The sequence below is a fragment of the Notolepis coatsorum genome, assembly GCF_963971535.1.
Source record: "Notolepis coatsorum genome assembly, chromosome: 6".
Taxonomy (NCBI): Eukaryota; Metazoa; Chordata; class Actinopteri; order Aulopiformes; family Paralepididae; genus Notolepis; species Notolepis coatsorum.
Window position 1 is genome coordinate 90,695,457 of NC_140170.1, and position 19,983 is coordinate 90,715,439.

The 19,983-nt window shown below is 40.8% G+C and overlaps 1 protein-coding gene across 1 annotated transcript in view; it reads left to right on the forward strand.

Moving 5' to 3' along the window:
* Window positions 1–233: 233 nt before the first annotated feature.
* Window positions 234–19,983, forward strand: part of itcha (itchy E3 ubiquitin protein ligase a) — an 86,648-nt gene continuing 66,898 nt past the window's right edge. Inside the window, exons 1-2 of the mRNA XM_084316252.1 lie at window positions 234–364; window positions 2,059–2,129. Of these exons, the coding sequence (XP_084172378.1) occupies window positions 2,105–2,129 (25 nt within the window). The 5' untranslated portion in view covers window positions 234–364; window positions 2,059–2,104. The remainder of the gene's footprint in view (window positions 365–2,058; window positions 2,130–19,983) is intronic.

A 19,983-nucleotide genomic window follows, 5' to 3' on the forward strand; every position in this document is an offset into this window, starting at 1 on the left:
TGGATGGATTCATGTTCTGTGATATGTTACCATTGGAATTTGGGACATTTTGGATGAGAGTAGCTCATGTTCATAAATATTGATTCTAATAGGCATATTAGACATGATTGGAATTCTTAATTTGAGTTGTGCTCCGCTTTTTTTGTTTATTTTCTTTTAGTTTTTGTATGACAATCAGCCTTAACTCTGAAGTCCAGGAGCAGCATTTGACCGGAAGTAGCGCTCCGTTCCGTTCTGGAGTGGCTAGGTTCACGCTGCTACTAGCAGCCAGCAACCTGTCAACAATCTGGGCATAGCTCTAATAAAGGCCTCTGTGGGAGAGAGAGGTGGGCCTGATATAACCATCTACGTCCCCTAAACACGGGTAAGATCATTTAATAAATCCCCATTGAAGTAAGGAGTATGAGATGTTAACGAGCGAAAGATCAAAGATAAAGTAACCGGGCCATGTAGCATGATTAGCCTAGCAGCTAACGTTAGCCGATCATTCATACTGGAACTAGCTTAGCTGAGCAGCTAGAACACGTCAACTTTTTCCTATCGCATAGTAATAGAAAACAAAACGATCAATCATCATAATCCTAGCTATAGCTGTAACTTAACGATAGATGACATGTTTACAGATGAGAGTTGATACTGAAGCGTTGTGTTTCGCTTGGCAACAGCGCTTAGCAGCGAACCACAAACAACTGAACGTTAGTGACTTGGCCTTGATGAAAGGGAAGGGTTTTAATGTGATATTCACACATTACAACCTTCTTCATAATAATAATACTGGCTACTGCCAACAACACAGACTGCATTTTGTTACCTAGCTAGAGCGAACAGGTTTCATTCCAATGTTCTACACGTCCGTCTGTCTCTCTTTTCACAAACATGTTTGTGAGATAGATTAGAAAGGCAGGCCAGGGTTTATGTAACTAAGGCTGGGATTTTCAATTATGGAAGCACCGAGGCTATTATGGAAGGTGCGTGATGGTTGCCTGAAATAGTTAGTGTCAGGTCAAGTCAGTGGAGTGATGTTCTAGACTATTCTTGTTTCACAAACAGTACTGTATTTGCAAATCTGGTATGTCATAAATGTATAGATGTAGCAGTACTGTATAGATGTAGCAGTACTGTCTATCTGTATGTCATATATCATATGTCATAATGAATTGAAAATGGGGGACCCTGATGTAAACAAGACTAAAGTCTTTCTCTTGTCTGCATCCCCTTAACAATTGTGTGTATTGAGCTGTACTGTATTGTACCCATTCTGCAATCTGTTAATAAAGTTTTCAATCAATCAATCAATAGTGTGTGTGTGTGCGTTAGTTTGTAGAGGTTGAGATCTGCGTATCCCAATGGAAGATTATTCTCACTATGTATGACTCAGACATAATGGCTCAACCTGGTTATTATAATTACAATACAACAAGGTACAATAATGTAGAGTAAAGGGCCTGCATGTGTATATCCCTGGGTTTTCATTTGTATATTTATTAACCTAGACTGCTGGCTTCAGCAATGAAGTAAGATAACTTGAAAACAAAACAAACATAATTTCCTTTGGTGGATGGGGTTCACAAATGTAACATGCTCATAAAGTTAGGCCTACGCTTCCTCCATTGCTATGGAGAATGGCTGGTGGTAAGATTGTTATCATGTAGGCCTATGCTTTGAGCTCTGTTGTCTAAAGGCATCAGTGTAGTTTGTAATGGTGGTGAATTATGTCACTTGTGATTTTTGTGTTTGTGAGAGAGAGAGGCTAAATAAACACAGCATAGGATATTTGAGCAGCGCAACACAAATGGGCCTATGTCTAGGCCTGTATAGCCTTCCCTGTTTTTAATAACCACTTTCAATATATCAGATTTAAGGGTACTTTTCTCACGCTGTAAAATAAATCGGCAGCGCTTTAAACGCTAGGCTATGTGTATTCACCTCTATTTAAAGCTAGATGTTCCATTGACTGTGGCAATGGTAGGCTAATCCCTGTTTAAGTAGGTTACCTGTATAGAGTGTCCCTGTGTTCACATGTGATGTCATTGTCTCTTTTGTTTCTGGTTGTTGCAGGTCCTTTCAGTGTAGTCAAATTGGCCTGCAGTGTTATGGCTTTACCATGAAGGCCCAATTACAAGTCACAGGTGAGTAAAGTAAATGTTTACCATTTGAGCTGCTCCACCTATTAACACTTTAAGTGCCAGCAGGGGGCGCACGATTTAGTGCTTGAGTGCCACCACCCACTTCAATGATAGCGTTAAAACGCCTAATCTATGTTTTAAATTATGGCTATGTGTCTAATCTGCCCGTCGCTTATCAATGACTTGTTTGCAGTCAACATTGTCGAAACGGATTGTTTTTTTATCAGTTCATTTTCGTTTTATAGCATTTTGAAAAGCCCTCGTTTTTCTGGAAAATATATAGATTCCGTGATAAAAGGCATTTACTGGTATATTCTAGCATACACAAAAACGTTGTAATTTTTTGGCCTATTTATGAATCGTTTCCAAATAAACGCTAGATTATCGATAGTATATGTGTACTTATGCACGCTATAGAGGCGGGCTGAAAAATCGATTCTCTCATTTCCTCATCAGCGATCACAGCCACACACGCGCATAGGGCAAACGCTTATATCTGTGTGAAAACGGCTCTGATTATCCTAAGACTGGTAAAATAAATTCCTTACCTGAGATCAGATGTTATCCAAAAAGATTATTCCAATTCCTGATCGCCATTCCAAATATCGATCACACTTATTGATTACAGTGTTGGGTCCTGTAAATACATAATCCACAAGTTTTCCGGGCCGGCGAGCACAATCGATCCTTCAGTTGGCTTGAGGGAAAAGTAAAATGAGCAAACTGGCCACCCCCCCTTCAGCAGTGTAAAGTAATGGGGTGCAGTTACACAGGGAGAGACGATAGGGGGCGGTATCTTCCCAGTTGAGCTCAGAGACTCTGCAGCACTAACCTGAGGCTCGATTGATGAAATATGAATTCAAATCACCAATAAAAAAAAAAACAGAAACAAACGCTATGAATGTCTGGCATGAACTAACGACAAAACGCGCCCGTGGCACTCAATGTGTTAAGTAAGGCTATAGACTACAGCTCATTCTCTATACGACACAGGCGCATTGATTATTTATGGCACGTCATAGTGGTCCTGCTCTTCAAAATAGAAGTCCCAGGCACTTGTATCTAGTATCAACTTGGTTTTCTAATCGGTGCATCACGTGCCAGAAATAATCGAGGCACCTGTGTCGCGTTGACAGGTAGCGCTATCTAGTACAGCCTTACGACGAGGCGACGAGAATGAAAGTGAATAAATATGATCAAATCGATTATCAAGAATCCACGCCATCTGCACGGGTCAATTCATGACCTCACACATTTAGAGACCTAAACAGATTGCATCTACGTTGAGAGGGATATGATCAGGGCCTTAAGGCGCTCCCATAGTCCAGCAGACTGTACACAGAGCAGACTCCGCGGAGGTCCGCCCGGACTCTTGAGCTTTGATCTCAGCGGACAGCAGACCCACAGGTGCGAAGCTCCAATTTTCTGACGCGCGGACATCCGCGCCGCTGACTTGGTGTCACACAAAACGCTGCTCAGCATTTTGGTTGACATCGAACTGCATTTAATGTGACGGCGATCTGCATTTTACTCTGAACACTCGCTCCGTGCCAAGAGAGATGTTTGAATGGCTTTTCTAAATGAAGTGTGTAAAATTGCCAGTTTTATTTCGAAATATTGGAAACGGAGATAACATAGAATGTTATCTCCGTTTCCAATATTTTGAAATAAAACTGGTGCTTTTATTTCATGCAATGTGTCTTTTCAGCACCACTCGCTGTCCACCTCAAGCCTATACGGTACATTGCATCTCGCTGCCTATATACCTGTTATTCAAGTGCGTAAAACTGCCCGTTTTATTATCGAAATATTGGAAACGGAGATAACATACTCTTTATTTTGACATCGGATGACGACGACATGACAGAAGTTGAACAGCGTGGGGACAATTGTGTAAACTGGCGCGTGACATCTAGGAAATTGGTCCACGGAGGTCCGCTCGACTATGAAGGCTCAAAGAGTCCGTGCGGACCTCCGCGGAGTCTGCTCTGTGTACAGTCTGCTGGACTATGGGAGCGCCTTTATACAGCAGGCCAGGGTCTACTCGCTAGGTTTGTATATGATCAGGGACTGGCCATATAATGGAGTGTCTACTGGCTAGCTTTAAATATGATCAGGGACTAGTCATATACAGGAGGGTCTACTGGCTAGGTTTGTATATGATCAGGAACTAGACATATACAGGAGGGTCTACTGGCTAGCTTTGTATATGATCAGGAACTAGACATATACAGGAGGGTCTACTGGCTAGGTTTGTATATGATCAGGGACTGGCCATATAGTACAGGAGATTTGCACAGTTGCCAACTAGGAATTGCGTTATCTCAACTAAAAGACTAGAATCAATTGAATTATACATTCATACAGTAAACATTGTATTATGGTATCAAGGGTGGCCAATCAAATACACTGGGCTCTGAAAGGCAGGAGCCACATCCAGCATTTGCAGAATCCTTTCCTACTGTTCTACAGCAGCCACTGCAAATGGCGGAAAAATTGACACGATGGAGAGCGCTAGGGATGGGTACCGAATTCGGTACTTTTAAAGGTACTTACCGAAACACGTCGTCGGTACTACTGAGTATCGATTCACGTGAGATACCGTTGTCGGTACTGTAAAAAAATATATAATTTCTTTTCATGTCAACGTTCACACGCACAATATACGCTTACCTAGGATTTGACTTGATTCAACAACAAAGCAGTCAATGGTAAGCCGAAAACGTCGAAAGTGTGGTTATTTGAAGGTTGGATTTTTTTTTCACAACTGAGGTAGGTAGATTACATTTTTAGAGACTAAAGTACTGAAAAAAGGTACTGTTGGGTACCAGTATCGATTCACAGGTACCGGTACCGTATCGGTTCAAATGTGAACGGTACCCATCCCTAGAGAGCGCTGACATTTTTCTGTTCATCGGTTACGTGGGCGCTAGGGTTGCCACGGTGATGTGGAATTTCCCATGACTAATAAACTTGTGACAACACCGGTATTTACCGGTGACACTGGACATTTTACAAAATGACACTCAATATATGTAGAGCGCCTACTTTGATATTTAACGTTACGTGGCTACTTTGATCCACTGTGTCTGTCCGTCTACATCTGTTTTTTTTTTATTATTTAATTTTTTTAATGATTAGTTTCCATTTGTTGGACAGACAGAGTTGACGTTAGGTTCTAATTGAAAAATAAACCAAAGGACAGTAATACCTTCCATCTCTTTTCTATCGGTTCATTGACGGACAGACCATTATTGTAGCTACAGCCTTATTTAGTGCATCGCACAAAAATATTGTTGCTGAACTTGCTGGTCTGGTCCTCTGAGCTCCTCTCCTGTTGAGCTTTCACTCGTTTTAATCCGAAATATTTCCGAATCCTCCGCTATCGTTGTGTAACACCTTGTCTCTAGATCCTTCTTTCTCTCCTTCACGTGAAGTTAAAACAAAGTCAAACATAAAAATAGCTGCTGTCCGTGATGTTGTCTGATTTACATGCTTGATAACGTGTTTCACACCCTTGGTTGCGCTACTGAAAGAAGAGAAGGGAGTGGGGAATGTGTGTGTGTGTGTGTGCTACCCGCACTCGGTGTCGGAGCCACTACGAAGAACGTGTATGTCAGTGTGTGCGTTAAGATTAAACTGGATTTTGAAGAAGTCTTTACTCATGCACACATTGACAATGTCATCATACAGCGACACACGCATGCGATGGGCGGCACACACAGGAACACACACATGCAATTTTTGGGTCGCGGATAACATTTCGCCTCGACCCATCCCGTCGGCCGTTGTCCTACCCCCCAAGGGCAGCCGGGAGCAGACATGGGCTGCGGCATGGGGCAGCACCCGGGGACCAATCCAAGTGCTCTTGTCCGTCTTCGTCAGGGACGCAACAGCGTTAACTATCTGTTCTGCATGTTTTTCCATTGTTTTTTTTATATTCTGGAGGGGAAACCCTTGCGAGCACAGGGAGAACATGCAAACTCACAAAGGCCCAGGAGATATCCCACCTGGGTACCTGCCTGGCAACGCGGCAACCTGGTCCCCAAGCGGGAATCGAACCCTGGTCCTTCTAGCTGTGAGGCGACAGTGTTAACCACTACACCACCGTGCCGCCATTCTGCACTCAGTGTCTGAGCCGCTCTGTCACATTATTATAACTTAGCGTTTTTTATTTGAATGTGGGCACTGATATGCGAAAATTAACTAAATGGTTTTAATTTGTTTATAAAAAAAAGCATACACCGGTGGATGCCTGAACATAACACCGGTATCACCGACTGCCACGGCAAGCCTAGTGGGCGCAGTCTAGGGCTGAGCCCAAACGTCCGAACCTTCGTTCTTTACGTTGGCATTCGAATTCTAAATCAACATTCGAATTTTTAATAAAAAATAAAAAAATATATTCTGTTTTTTCTTCACAGTTGCAGATAAAGATTAGGCTACACTAATATTATAGTATTAAAAGAAACTGAGTTATATTCATTAAAGAAAGTTAATTTAGTTGGCTGGGGCTTTTCCCTGGGCTCGGGCTGGAAAGTTGAAAGAAAATACTAATTTAATCAGATTAATCACTTTATTCAAATTGAGGATTTAGTTTGAGGATATTTATAAAAAATATATACCGGTATATAAAAAAATTATTAAAAAAACAAATGTGATTTTTTTTAAAATTATTATTTGTATTAAAAACGAAGGTTTGTTCGAAAAACCCGGACGAAGTTCGAATCCCAAAAACAGGCTTTGGGGACAGCCTTAGCGCAGTCACTGTCCGATGCAGGTTATCTCAAAAAGCCTGATATCGGCCCGAGCGCTCTACCGTCTAAGTTGCAAAACAACAGTTGCGCAGGCTCTTAGACTGTATAGCAGTAATTCCTAGAACGCGCGCTATAGGCCCCGATGCGTATTATACATTATCGATTGGCGTTTCGTCCCTATACACGCTATATAAAAATGTTCAAATGCATACGATCGCTATACATTATGCTCCATCATGGATTCATGCGTGAATGAAAGGGGGGGGGGGGGGGGGGCGTTTATGATTCCTTGATTGTCACTAACGGCTTTCTTTAGTAAGACACCATACGTTGATCGGACAGATTGCAATGAAATAAATGGACAATCGAGCTGGAAATAACGTTAGATTCCTCTTACCTCTGTGTGTCTGGAGAAAGAAATGTCCAATTATTTGACGTCGATCTGCTAGATCCATTTTCCGTTTGTATGACGCAATAAACGCCGAAAGCATATTGATTCTTGTGTCTCGAAAGCGATCCAATGCACTCGAGGTGTGTATATTGATCCACGTTACAAGATATCTCTGGCGGAGCTTTTTCCCCGATGCACCGAGCGCCACTTCCGGTTTAGAGTGGAGTGTAACTCGCCCGAAATCCACCAGGCGGCGGTATTGAGGCGTTGCAACTTGCAATATCAGACAGGGTCCAGCTGGCTCCTGGAGGCTTCCTGGATGAATTATGAATGCCAATAGCGAATAAAAGAAATAATGATCATAAAAACGAGTTTACTCGTTGTTGGCACTCAACGCATGGCGGCCAATAACGAGTATACTCGTTATTGGCAATTAATGTGTTAACACAGGGCTCTACAGTGCGACCATATTGCTCGCATTTGCCCCTAGAAATATGTGTGTGCGAATAGGAAAAATCTATTACTCGCATGGTGTGTGCGAGTGAAGATTACAGCCTCAGTCGTGCTTTTTTCTCTCCGCTGATAATCGTTCAAAAACGACAAGTCCCACATTGCACTCAAGCCAACGGTCCAATCACAGTAGAGTGACGTGACTGGTTTCAAGGGGGGAAAAGGAAATTACCAATCGGAAGCTCTCATTTGCCTTTTTACTTCCTGAAAGTCCGCCATTGCGATATGCGAGAGTTTTCCGAGACAGTAATTTATTCTAGTCTTACCAATAGCAATAGATTTTTAGAACACCTAGATCTATCGATAGCAATAGTAATATAACGTTAATGCAACAAAACGAATGCCTTGCTTTGTTAATCATAACGTTGATGCAGTAGCGTATGTCGTTGTGTTGGCTGTAACGGACACGAGAATAACATAACACTATACACATTAAAATTGTGATAATCGATTCTAACATTTTCAAATTGATGCAGTTGAATTTTCCCCTTAGGATCGATGCATTGTTACACCCTTACACCATAGTCACTGGCCCACTGTGCGTGTGTGTATGTGTATGCTAACTTGGCTAGCGTTATCAACAGCAGAGGTGGGTGAAAGCGGTGTGACGTAATTGGCAGAATCGACTGTCAATCAATGGTCTACCTGACACGCAAACTCTGAAAGGATAATTTTTCTAGAAGAGCAACAATAGCCAAAACATAGGCATTGTATGCATACAAGGGACAAAAGCTAAAGTTAAGTGACTGTTACTTTTGTAGCAGTAGTTTGATTTGATAGTTTATTTGATAGGGACAGCACGTGTTAAAAGCCAACTTGCAGGTTAAACCCTACTCTTCAATTATGGGTAGTTGACATCATTGGTATCTATTTTCATTATTTATTTTTTTCCATTTGACGCCGGAAATTCCACTCAAAGGGTTAAAAAGGTCCATGCATGAATAACTTGTATGGAGCAAATCAAAAAGCTTATCAGACGCTATCAAAGCCGTGACGTCACTGCCGGTAACTTATGCCTTATGGCCATCCGGGTCATAGTACCACGCTGGCTATATGGCTCTGGCTAACGTTACCCTGCTAACATTAGCATTATGTCTACTGTCGTGAACCATTTTAAATCGGGGCATGTAAAAGAGTTTTGGGAACGAGTAAAATGTGCAGGTCCTCTTCTCAGACCTGTGGGGCAAAGCACTGCACACGCATCATGCCGGCTAGCAAGGTACACGTCACGGCATGTTGATACGATAGCAGCCCCTCGGATAGCACTCGGTGCATCACAGTCACGAAACGGGCTACCATGATAGCTATTAGCTAACTAACGTTAACGTTACAAGCTCAAACACCTTATAACTACTACTATTGTCGTGTCCATAAGTTCCCTGGCAGAATACTTTGTTTGTGAGGACAAAGGTATACAACGAGGAGAGAACCATTTTAAATCGGGGCATGTTAGGAGTTTCGAGAATGCTGGCTACCAAGCTAGCTAACTATAGCTAACGTTATATACACAATATGTACAACGACACAATGATTTACATTATTACAAATATGGTAACGTGGTTGTGGCTTTTACAAATAGTGGTTAGCTTTAGAGATAAATGGCTATTGTTGTGAAGGGCCAGATTAAACCGAATATATATATTTATTTATATATATATATTTAATTGTATTTGTATATTCTCTAATATTCCCTGATATCCCTTGTATATTCCTTGTACAATATGCATTGAATATCCATTCTAGCCTACTGAACATCCCATAATAGTCTCCATTCTACTATTGGTCGAGACCTTGGTGCCAGGCTGCCATACCCCTCAGACCCAGTTCAAACGTACCGCTCGACATGTACGAACAAGTCCTAGTTCCGCGTAGGAATTTGGCTACCGCACCACTAATGGGACTATTTGTTCATAGTGCGTATATATACTGCGCTATTAAAGTAGGACTTCTTTTCAGTCCAGTTTCTTACCCTCCAATAGAGTCACAGACGTAAAGCCTCCCCGCGATGCCACGTGTGGGAGTAAGGCCAAGTTCGGCCTACCATCGGTATTGAGACATCGTGTATATTAATATTTGAATAGTCATATTTGGCACTATATCGTCGAGTTGGACGTAGTCTATTAAGCTAATAATAGTCTGTTAATATATAGTGCTTCGTGCGGTGAGAATACTACCGTAGTCAGTACCCCATCGTTTCGGGCAGAGAACTGGCTGCTTACCCAGGGTAGTTGACCCTATGTGAAGCTGCACCCGAGGAGCCCCAGAGCCGACGAGCGAGTGGACCTGTATACCGGATTATTCTACCGACGACAGCCCGCCTTCCCAGGCACGGATTATGCTTTGGATACTTTGATTATTCTATGGATAAAGACCCCCGACACTACCGTGTGTTGGAACCCCCCCCCCCCTGGAGAGGACGCAAGGTGAGGAGACGCTCTGCAAGACGAGGTCTCTCCACATCTCTCCCCCGTGGACCGGAGAGAGCCGGCCCACAAAGAGTCCACCTGCTTTCATCTGTGGTCCAAGGATCGCCGGCGCATTGAACGGCACTACAGTGGGTTCACCTGGGATACCCTTGGCCGGACGAGGCAGCTGGATTCTACCCCCCCCCCCCCCCCTCCTACTCCTGTCGGCTTACAAGCGACCGGATTAACCCCCTCTAGTGTATCCAGCCTATAATCATTAAAGTATCATTGCTGTTATTCCTTAACTATTCCAGGTCGTATATTTACCACCTGCGCCTTCAGAGATTGGACATTATCTATTGATATACCGACGAATACTCCTTGCCATAAAAGTGCATACTATTTCAATTCATAAATGTAATTAAGTGATTAAGTGCTTATCCTACACACCATCGCTGTGTAGGAAATAAAGACCTGCTTCTAATTCGTACATTTGTGTTGGATCCGTTTCATCTACGTGAGAGTGTTCATGATAATATATTTATGCCGTGTACTGGGTGGCCGAATATTAAGTACAAAGGTAGTGGTAGTAAGTATCATATCTAGTAATACAGTCAGGGAATTGTACCCCTCAGTTACAGCTATGATCACGGAGCAGTAGTGTTAGGTGAAACAGATACTAGATCCTCGGCTAGTAGTAGCAAGGCTCTTTGCTTCCTGCCACTACCTGCGTGTGATTCTCAGCACCCCCTGCTGCCCTGTACCTGGTGTGACGTCATCATTAAGATGACACACGCACGTTATGAACCATGGATTAAAATATCCATGTGCGTGGTGGTTGTGGTTGGGTCGACAAAATGTTTGATAAAAACGCTAAGACTGGGTCGCACCTAAATCGGCAGGGTCGGTCGGCAACCGGAAACAAACCATAATTCTTTTTAGGCCTAGGCCTAGTTGTTGGCTACAACTTTGCCACAGTAGGCATTAATCACTTAATAGTTCAAATGTCTGTGTCCCATTCCCGTTTGCACGTGCAGATACACACACACACACACACAGTGGGCCAGTGACTTTGGTGGTGGTATGTGCTATTGCACAGATGTGTGTCCCGTTCCCGTTTGCACATGCACGCACAGTACAAATATACATGTATACATTTTTTTTTAACTCCGTTATTTGAAATATTTTCACTGTGCTCCTAAATATTTTTGTGTGCTCCTAAATTTCTTTATGTGCTCCTAAATTTTTTCATTTAGGAGCAAAAAGGTTAGCGTAGAGCCCTGTAACACATTGGGCGCCGTGCATTGCACCCATCATTGGGTCCAGTCTGCCACCGCTGTAAGCCTATGGAAATGTTTACTCCAGAATCCTTTTTTCCACTATTAATGTACTACTCAACACTGCCCCTACACCTCCTCAGTCATCAACGGTTAAGTGTGAAGAACTTGCACTATTCTTTAACAACAAAATAACCTTGATCAGGGCCAGCATTACTCATGATGGAAATAAAGCTGATAGCGGCAAACCGCGCAATGTAACCATGAGAAGTTTCACATGCATCACATTAGATGTACTCTGCAAAACTGTTTCAGAATGTAACTCCTCCACCTCAGACATTGACCCTATACCTACAGCTTTCTTCAAACGGGTATTTAATAGTGTTTCAAGCCCTGTGCTAGATATCATAAACACTTCCCTTAGGACTGGTATTTTCCCAGATGCCTTTAAAACAGCAGTTGTAAAGCCATTACTAAAAAAAACCTAACTTGGATAGTAATGAAATGGCAAATTATCGTCCAATATCCAACCTACCATTCATTAGTAAAGTACTTGAAAAGATAGTTTCAGTTCAAATAAATTCCTTTCTTGAAGAAAACAACATCTTAGAAGAATTTCAGTCAGGATTCAGAAAATATCATAGCACTGAAACTGCCCTCACCAAAATAATCAGTGACCTCAGACTAAACTCTGACGAGAATAAGATCTCCATCCTTATCCTGTTAGATCTCAGTGCAGCATTTGATACAATCGATCACGATATTCTAATCGATCGTCTTGAAAACCATGTCGGTTTCTCAGAACATGTGCTGGGCTGGTTTAAAACATACATCAGAGGGAGGAAATTCTATGTTAAACTAGGAGATCACATGTCTGATATATACGACAACAACTATGGATTTGCACAAGGGAGTTGCTTAGGTCCTTTACTCTTCTCCCTTTACATGTTACCGCTGGGTGATATCATCAGAGAACATAATGTAGATTTCCATAGCTATGCGGATGATACACAACTGTACATATCTGCTGAACCAAATGATACAGCGATTAGCTCCATTACAGACTGCTTACTGGCAATAAATAAATGGATGAGTAAGAACTTCCTGAAACTAAACGAGAACAAAACTGAAATTCTAATTATCGGCTCCAAAACTAAAAAAGAAACATTAATAAAGAACCTGGGGGGACTAACCCCTTGGATCAAATCTGAGGTCACTAGTCTTGGGGTTATCATAGATTCAGAACTGAACTTCAATTCTCATATTAGCAAAGTGACGAAAACATCGTTCTTCCATCTCAGAAATATAGCAAAAGTACGACCATTTATTAATCAGCGATGCTGAGAAGCTAATTCATGCATTCATATCTAGCCGGTTAGACTACTGTAATGCACTTTTCACAGGTCTCCCTAAGAAAACCACAGAGAGACTTCAGCTAATCCAAAACTCTGCAGCCCGACTGCTAACTAGAACCCAAAGGAGAGAGCACATTAGTCCAGTCTTAGCTGCTTTACACTGGCTTCCTGTAACATTTAGAATTGACTTTAAGGTCCTTCTCCTTACATACAAAGCTCTAAATGGACAGGGACCTAGCTACATCGCCAACACTCTAATAAATTACACACCAGCAAGAACACTGCGATCATCAGCTGCTGGACTACTAGAGGCTCCCAGAAGCAGTCAAAAGAGGATCGGTAATGCAGCCTTTATCAACTATGCCCCAAAACTATGGAACAAACTACCCCAAAACATCAGGGAAGCCAACTCGCTAGACATCTTTAAAAGACAGCTTAAAACCTATCTCTTTGCTCGGGCATTTCACTGATGGATATCTGCTACCACCTAGTGGCAAGAGGAAACATCAGGGATATCCTGACACAACTTGTATTTACCTGCACTATTCTTACCCTGCCTACTCTTGTACACTGCCTATCAAATTCATGTGTCGGTTATTGCACTTTTTACTTCTTACTGATGACTATTTTTAAACTGAATCATTTTAAACAATTTTTATTATTTGCTAGATCCAAATGTGAAACACTGTGATTATTTGTATTACTGAATAGAGAGCCTATTAGGATGCTAGATCCTAATGTGAAACTGTGATTTGCCATACCTTGCTATGCTCGCTCATGTCTGTATTTTTTATGTCCGTTCTATTTTATAATTTTTTGACTATTTTTAAACTGAATCATTTTAAACTATTTTTACTATTTGTGTTACTGAAAACTGTAAGCGGAGAGCCTATTGGGATGCTAGATCCTAATGTGAAACACTGATTTGCCATACCTTGCTACCTGTCTATCTTTTTATGCTCGCTTATGCCTGTATTTTTTACTGTTGTGAAGCACTTTGAACTGCAACCCCTGTATGAAAAGTGCTATACAAATAAAGTTATTATTATTATTATACTTTCTTTGCAGGGCTATAACTTTTTTAATATTATAGCTATATCGACATTACTATGGCCCATTCAACATCGGGTATCTATCGTTCCGGATGTGGGAATGTTATATTTTTTCATTCATACATTGTTGTGTTAATACCGTCGAGAATATAAGTATGTTTTAAGGTTTTCTGCTGTAATTCCAAAAAGGCAAGTTATAGGCCCTGAAGCTAGAGCCATATGAAATCCGTTTTATTTTTTTCCAAATTCCATTAAATTTTTTTCCAAATTCCGTTTTTTCCGTTTTAATATTTCAGAATTCTGTATTTTGCTTTGTACGCTCATTTTACCATCAGAAATAGTGTCTAATAAGTGGGAATGAATAAATGTCCACAATTTAATAAGATATAACAGTCCATTTAATAGGGCTGTCTTAAATACTTCGAAGCTTCGAAGCTTTGTTCGATGGGCATGGGATTCGAATATGAAAATAAAATTTGATTATTAAAAAATATAAAAATATAAATGATATATATATTTTTTTTTGCAAAATCAACTCTGCCTCTCTTTGTTAATTACAACAAGCAATGCTGTTTGTTATTTAAGATGAGGTCAGACTCGGCACTGACAGAATTGTGTTCATTTGCTGCTTTTATAAAGCCTCAAATGACGGCTTACAATATTTCATGAAAGCAAAGTGTTTTGTTTGTCTAAGATTTAAAAAGGTTTAAACTTTACAGCACTGACAAAGTTGAACAAAGTGCTGTACAAGTCCCACAACATTAAAAAAAAAAAAATAATGTTTTTTTTTTTTTTTTTTTTTTTTTTTACACAGTTGATTCCATTTTTATTGCTCAATTCCGCGATTCCGTGATCGCGGATTTCATATGGCTCTACCTGAAGCTATGATAGATTATCGATTGGCGTTTCTTTCCTATACACGCTATATTAAAAAATTCAAATGTATATGATCGGTATACATTATGCTTCATCATGCGTGAAGGAAAGGGGGGGGGGGGGTCGTTTATAATTCCTTGATCGTCCGTAACGGCTTTATTTAGTATGGGTTGATATAGGGCTGGGCGATATGACCAAAAACGTTATCGCGATAAAATTATAAAATTATTTTCATATAATTCGATATCGATAATTATCGTCGATATAATGTCTGTCAAGTTTAATTAACTTCTTATGCTGCTGCGAATGTCTCAAGTCGAGTTGATGTCGTCATCAGTCTGCGCACGTTAGCCGACAAGCGGAGTATCTCATGACAATAAATATGACACTAAAATACTCTCTTCCGCCACAATATATTGAAACGACGTCCACTGTATATCCCACACTACCATAAACGTGGCCTCAGAATTCAAAACACACACATACTCGGCACGTAAATATATAAAACAGTGCCGTGCAAGCTAGTTATCCTAGCCAGCCTGTTGGTTCTAAGCGGTGCATTCCATGACAATGTGCTAAATATGACACTAAAATACTCTCTTCCGCCACAATATATTGAAACGACGTCCACTGTATATCCCACACTACCATAAACGTGGCCTCAGAATTCAAAACACACACATACTCGGCACGTAAATATATAAAACGACGCCGTGCAAGCTAATTAGCCTAGCAAGCCTTGTTGTTGAGTGAGTCCTACCTCCTTCCGGGTCTCGGCCATCTCCTTCACTGATTGGTTGTTAGCTGTTGTGCGTAAGCACGTCATCACGTAACGTTGGTTGTTGTTAGTGAGTGAGCTGAGCCGAGGCTGAACGGAGCCAAGCTTGGAAAATCGATATATCGAAACTTTGCGACCACGTTTCATGTTTATTTCGAGGAAATAATTTATCGCGATAGTTATCGTTATCGTTTTATCGCCCAGCCCTGGGTTGATATGTTGAGCAGATGGATTGCCGTGAAATGAATAAACAATCGGGCTGAAAATAACGTTATATTCCTCTTACCGTTCGCCGATGAGACTGGAGGAAAAATATTCCAATTATTTGACTTCGATCTGCTAGATCCATTTCCCGTTTGTATGACGCAATAAACGCTGAAATCATATATATATATATATATATATCATATAGCGTCGGGGTACAAAATAGTTACACGCCCAGCGCCATTGGCTTGTAGATTTATTCTTTGGCGATTAGAATTTAAGGTCTGCCCGCCACCTGGCGGCTAACAAAATACACTGCATCTACCGCTTCTCCTCCGCTCAAATCCACTCCCTCCAGGCCGCTCACAGTGGTTTAACACTGATGTAATATACATGTAGTACAATGCCAAAGCAACAGATGGCGATGTACAAACATGAAGGCCATTTTCAACCAATGAGAAGGGTGAACCGCGTCTCTACAATTCGTAGCCGCATTTCTGCAGACCCCTCTCTGATTGGTTGAGCTCCATTTCTGCAGACCCCTCTCTGATTGGTTGAGCGAAGCCCCTCTCTGATTGGTTTAGCTCGTCACGCCGTAAAAGGCGGATGTAATGTTATCATATCAAGAAGATAAGCAGAAATGTACAACCAGATTCGCGTATAACGTTATTTATTTCGTGTGACTTCGCGGTTTATTCCATTATATAACATAACGTTGTTATTTCTTCTATTATAACCCTCCCAAATCATATTCAGAAAGTATCAGAGAGACTTCTATTGACCAAGGAATTAGTTATTATTTCGCGGTTTATTCACATAACTTTATATTGTTTACACTGTCTTTCTTCTATTATAACCCTCCCAAATCATATTCAGAAAGTTTATTATTGGTTAATGACAAACCAATTAATCCTATCCAACATATGTGTAAAGGCACACACAACATATTCCAGTTAACGGTATATTTGTTTAATGATTCGTTATGGCGTAATCAATACTTCCATGCGTATAAATTGCGTTCGCGACCTCCATGTTTTTGGGCTATTCATCAGAAAACTCGGATCCGGGATTCGGCTCCCATCCGTCGGGCAACAACTGTGGGTTTTCAGCCTCTCTCTCTGGAGCTTAACGGAGTTTCGACTCCTGGCTGGAGGAGCTTGTCGCGGCTCATGCGCATGCGCGCGCTCGGCCAATCAGAGAGGGGTCTGCAGAAATGGCCTCAACCAATCAGAGAGGGGTCTGCAGAAATGCGGCTACGAATTGTAGAGATCGGGTGAACCTGTGATATCCTGTTCAGGCTTTGTCACTCACATCCTGTTAGAAAAAGTTTTGACGCCATTGTTGTTGTCGTTAGCTTACATGCTAACGTTAATGGCAGCGACCATAGCATTGTGGCTAGGCTAGCTATCATCGCTTAATAGAGCTAGTGAATGGATAAACAACGTTATTTAACATTGCAGAATGGGTACAATTACAATGCGGCTCAATACAAACAATCATTTGTAAAGACTCCAGTCACCCGAACAACTGCCTCTTTGAACTGCTGCGGTCAGGCAAGCGATACAGGAGTCTCAAGGCGAGCACAGAAAGACTCAGAAGAAGCTTCTATCCCCAGGCCATCAGGCTGCTAAACGAACAATGAATGAACACTACACAACAACAACCACCAAACGCACATAGCACACACATCCACACGCACACACTCACTTTAAACAAACACACTGTAGCACCCACTCCACACACTTATAGCACACACCCACTTTAAACAAACACACTGTAGCACCCACTCCCCACACTTTATATTTATGGATGAAGGATTGCACTACAACTCGTACACCTTACTGTAAATTGTACCTAAAATTGTACCTCATCCCATTTCTGCTTTGCACTAGATAGTACTGTACATTAGTACACTGCATAGTATTGTGTATTGTATATTATATGGTAACTCAGAACATTGTACATATGTCTATACCGAACACTGTGACCTCATTTTCTTCTTCTAAATTCATGCTATATTATGTTATTATGTTATTTGATACTATCTTGTCTAGCACAGTCTCTGGAGCGTAACAGTAAGAAGCATTTTGTATGAAAGTATTCTGTACTTCTGTATGACAACTATTAAAGAACTTGAACTTGAAACAATTGTTAAGGGGCCCATGGGGGTGTAGACTGTTGTAGTTTGAGCTAATTTACACCATGCTCCAAAAAAATAAACAATCTGCCGAGCGATGTGGCGCGGGGAGCGCTCGATTCAAGGTGAGCGAGCGGAGAGTGACTTGGGGGCGGGGTCAACATGAGCGATTAGCGGAGCAATTCGTTTCCTTATATCGCTTCCTCCAGGGTTCCAACTTGTGTTGACAAAATGCAACCCTGCTCAGCTACGGGGAATCAGCGCTCTCTCTCTAGACTAGAAAGGTGCACTCAGTAGAGCACAGATGTCCGCCAGGGCGGCAGCCACACATAATAATAATAATAATAATAATAATAATAATAATAATAATAATAATAATAATAATTAATAATAATAACAATAATAATAATAATAATAATAATAGATTGGATTTGTAATGCACTTTTTGTTCACTGGGATCCCAAAGTGCTACACTACATGGTTAAAACCGTTAAAAAAATAGAAATAAAATAGTTATTAGTAAAACAAATAAAATAAAATACAGAATAAAAATAAGATAAAAATAGAACATAGTTAATTAACACTTTGGGTGCCATGGGTTAAATTCATTATCAACCGTAGGTTGCCGGCTCTATTTGTCTATAGAGAAAGGCCCCTTCTTTGCAGGGCTATAACTTTTTAAATTCTATTGCTACATTGCCATTATTAGGGCCCATTCAAAGTCCTATATGTATTGTTCATTGTGTAGCAACGTTAAACTTTTTCATTCACATATTCATAGTAAAGTATGGTCTAATGCAGGGGTGGGCAATTATTTTTCCCGGGGGGCCGAATGAGCAACTGAAAATATGTTGGGGGGCCGGGCCAAAATTCCAAACTCAATTATGCATAATATACATTTTATTTCTATATAAAAAGCAGTAAATGGCATTGTTTTGACCCCTGAGTGTATGTTATTATTTGGCAATTAAAAGGTGAGGTTAGCTTTCAAAAATATAATTTATTCAAATAGAATTTATTTCCAAAATGATAAACAAAATGTGAAACATTAATAACAAAGGGCATTTTGAGTTTCATATACTATTGAAACAAGGATTTTCTTAGCTTTCTAAAGACATCACATCATCTTATAGCAAAAATAAACAAGACATGTCACTGAACTGTGTAAAGAAAAGTGTCCCAGTTTTGTAGCCTTTTTTACTTTACATGCCTATATTAAACATTTAAGAAAAAAAAATATCAAGTGTCCCATTTCACTTGTTATATTTCCACATTTTAGTGTTCTTCAGTTCTTTTTTTTTTCATTCGGTGTGAGAAATCCAGTCTCTGTTGAGCTTTAACAAGTCCATCAAAGTCAGGTTGCATGTCTGAGGTGGAGATGCGAAGCACAGCTGCCAGATGTTCATCAGTGAGAGAGGATCTGTACCTGGACTTGGTAAACGAGAATGAGAATGTCTGTTCACATATGTAGGTGGATCCAAAGAGAACCAACATCTTCTGAGCATGTCTCCTAAGCGTATATTGTGCGTGTGAACGTTGACATGAAAAAAAAAAAAAAAAAAAAAATATTAAAAAAAATATTTTATTTTTATTTTTTTTTATTATCATATAATCTTTCGCGGGCCGGTCAGAATCATCCCGCGGGCCGGATGCGGCCCGCGGGCCGTACAATGCCCAGGTCTGGTCTAATGTATAAGTATGTTTTCATCTCTTTCTGCAGCTTTCTCCAGAACGTGATCTATAGCCCCAAATACATTATATTGATGATGCAATACAGTTTTATGGCAATCAGCGCGATATAAAAAATTCCAACTAGACGTACTTCTAGAAGTTACTACACGTCATCTGATGTTGACCGGGTGGGCTAGGGGACGTTTATAATTCCGTGGCCAGCGTTATACCAATCATCTAATGTGGGTCAAATGTTGATAATAGCAGTTAGTATCGAAGACGGTAATTTTACACGCTAAAACTCACCCCAGTCTCCGAGCGCCGTTGGGCGATCATCGTAGAGTAGATTTTTTTTTTTTTTTTTTAACTTTATTTTTTAGCGTTTATCGCTTTTCTGGTCAAGCATGACCGACAGTTGTAGGGTGAAACGGGAGAGAGAGCAGG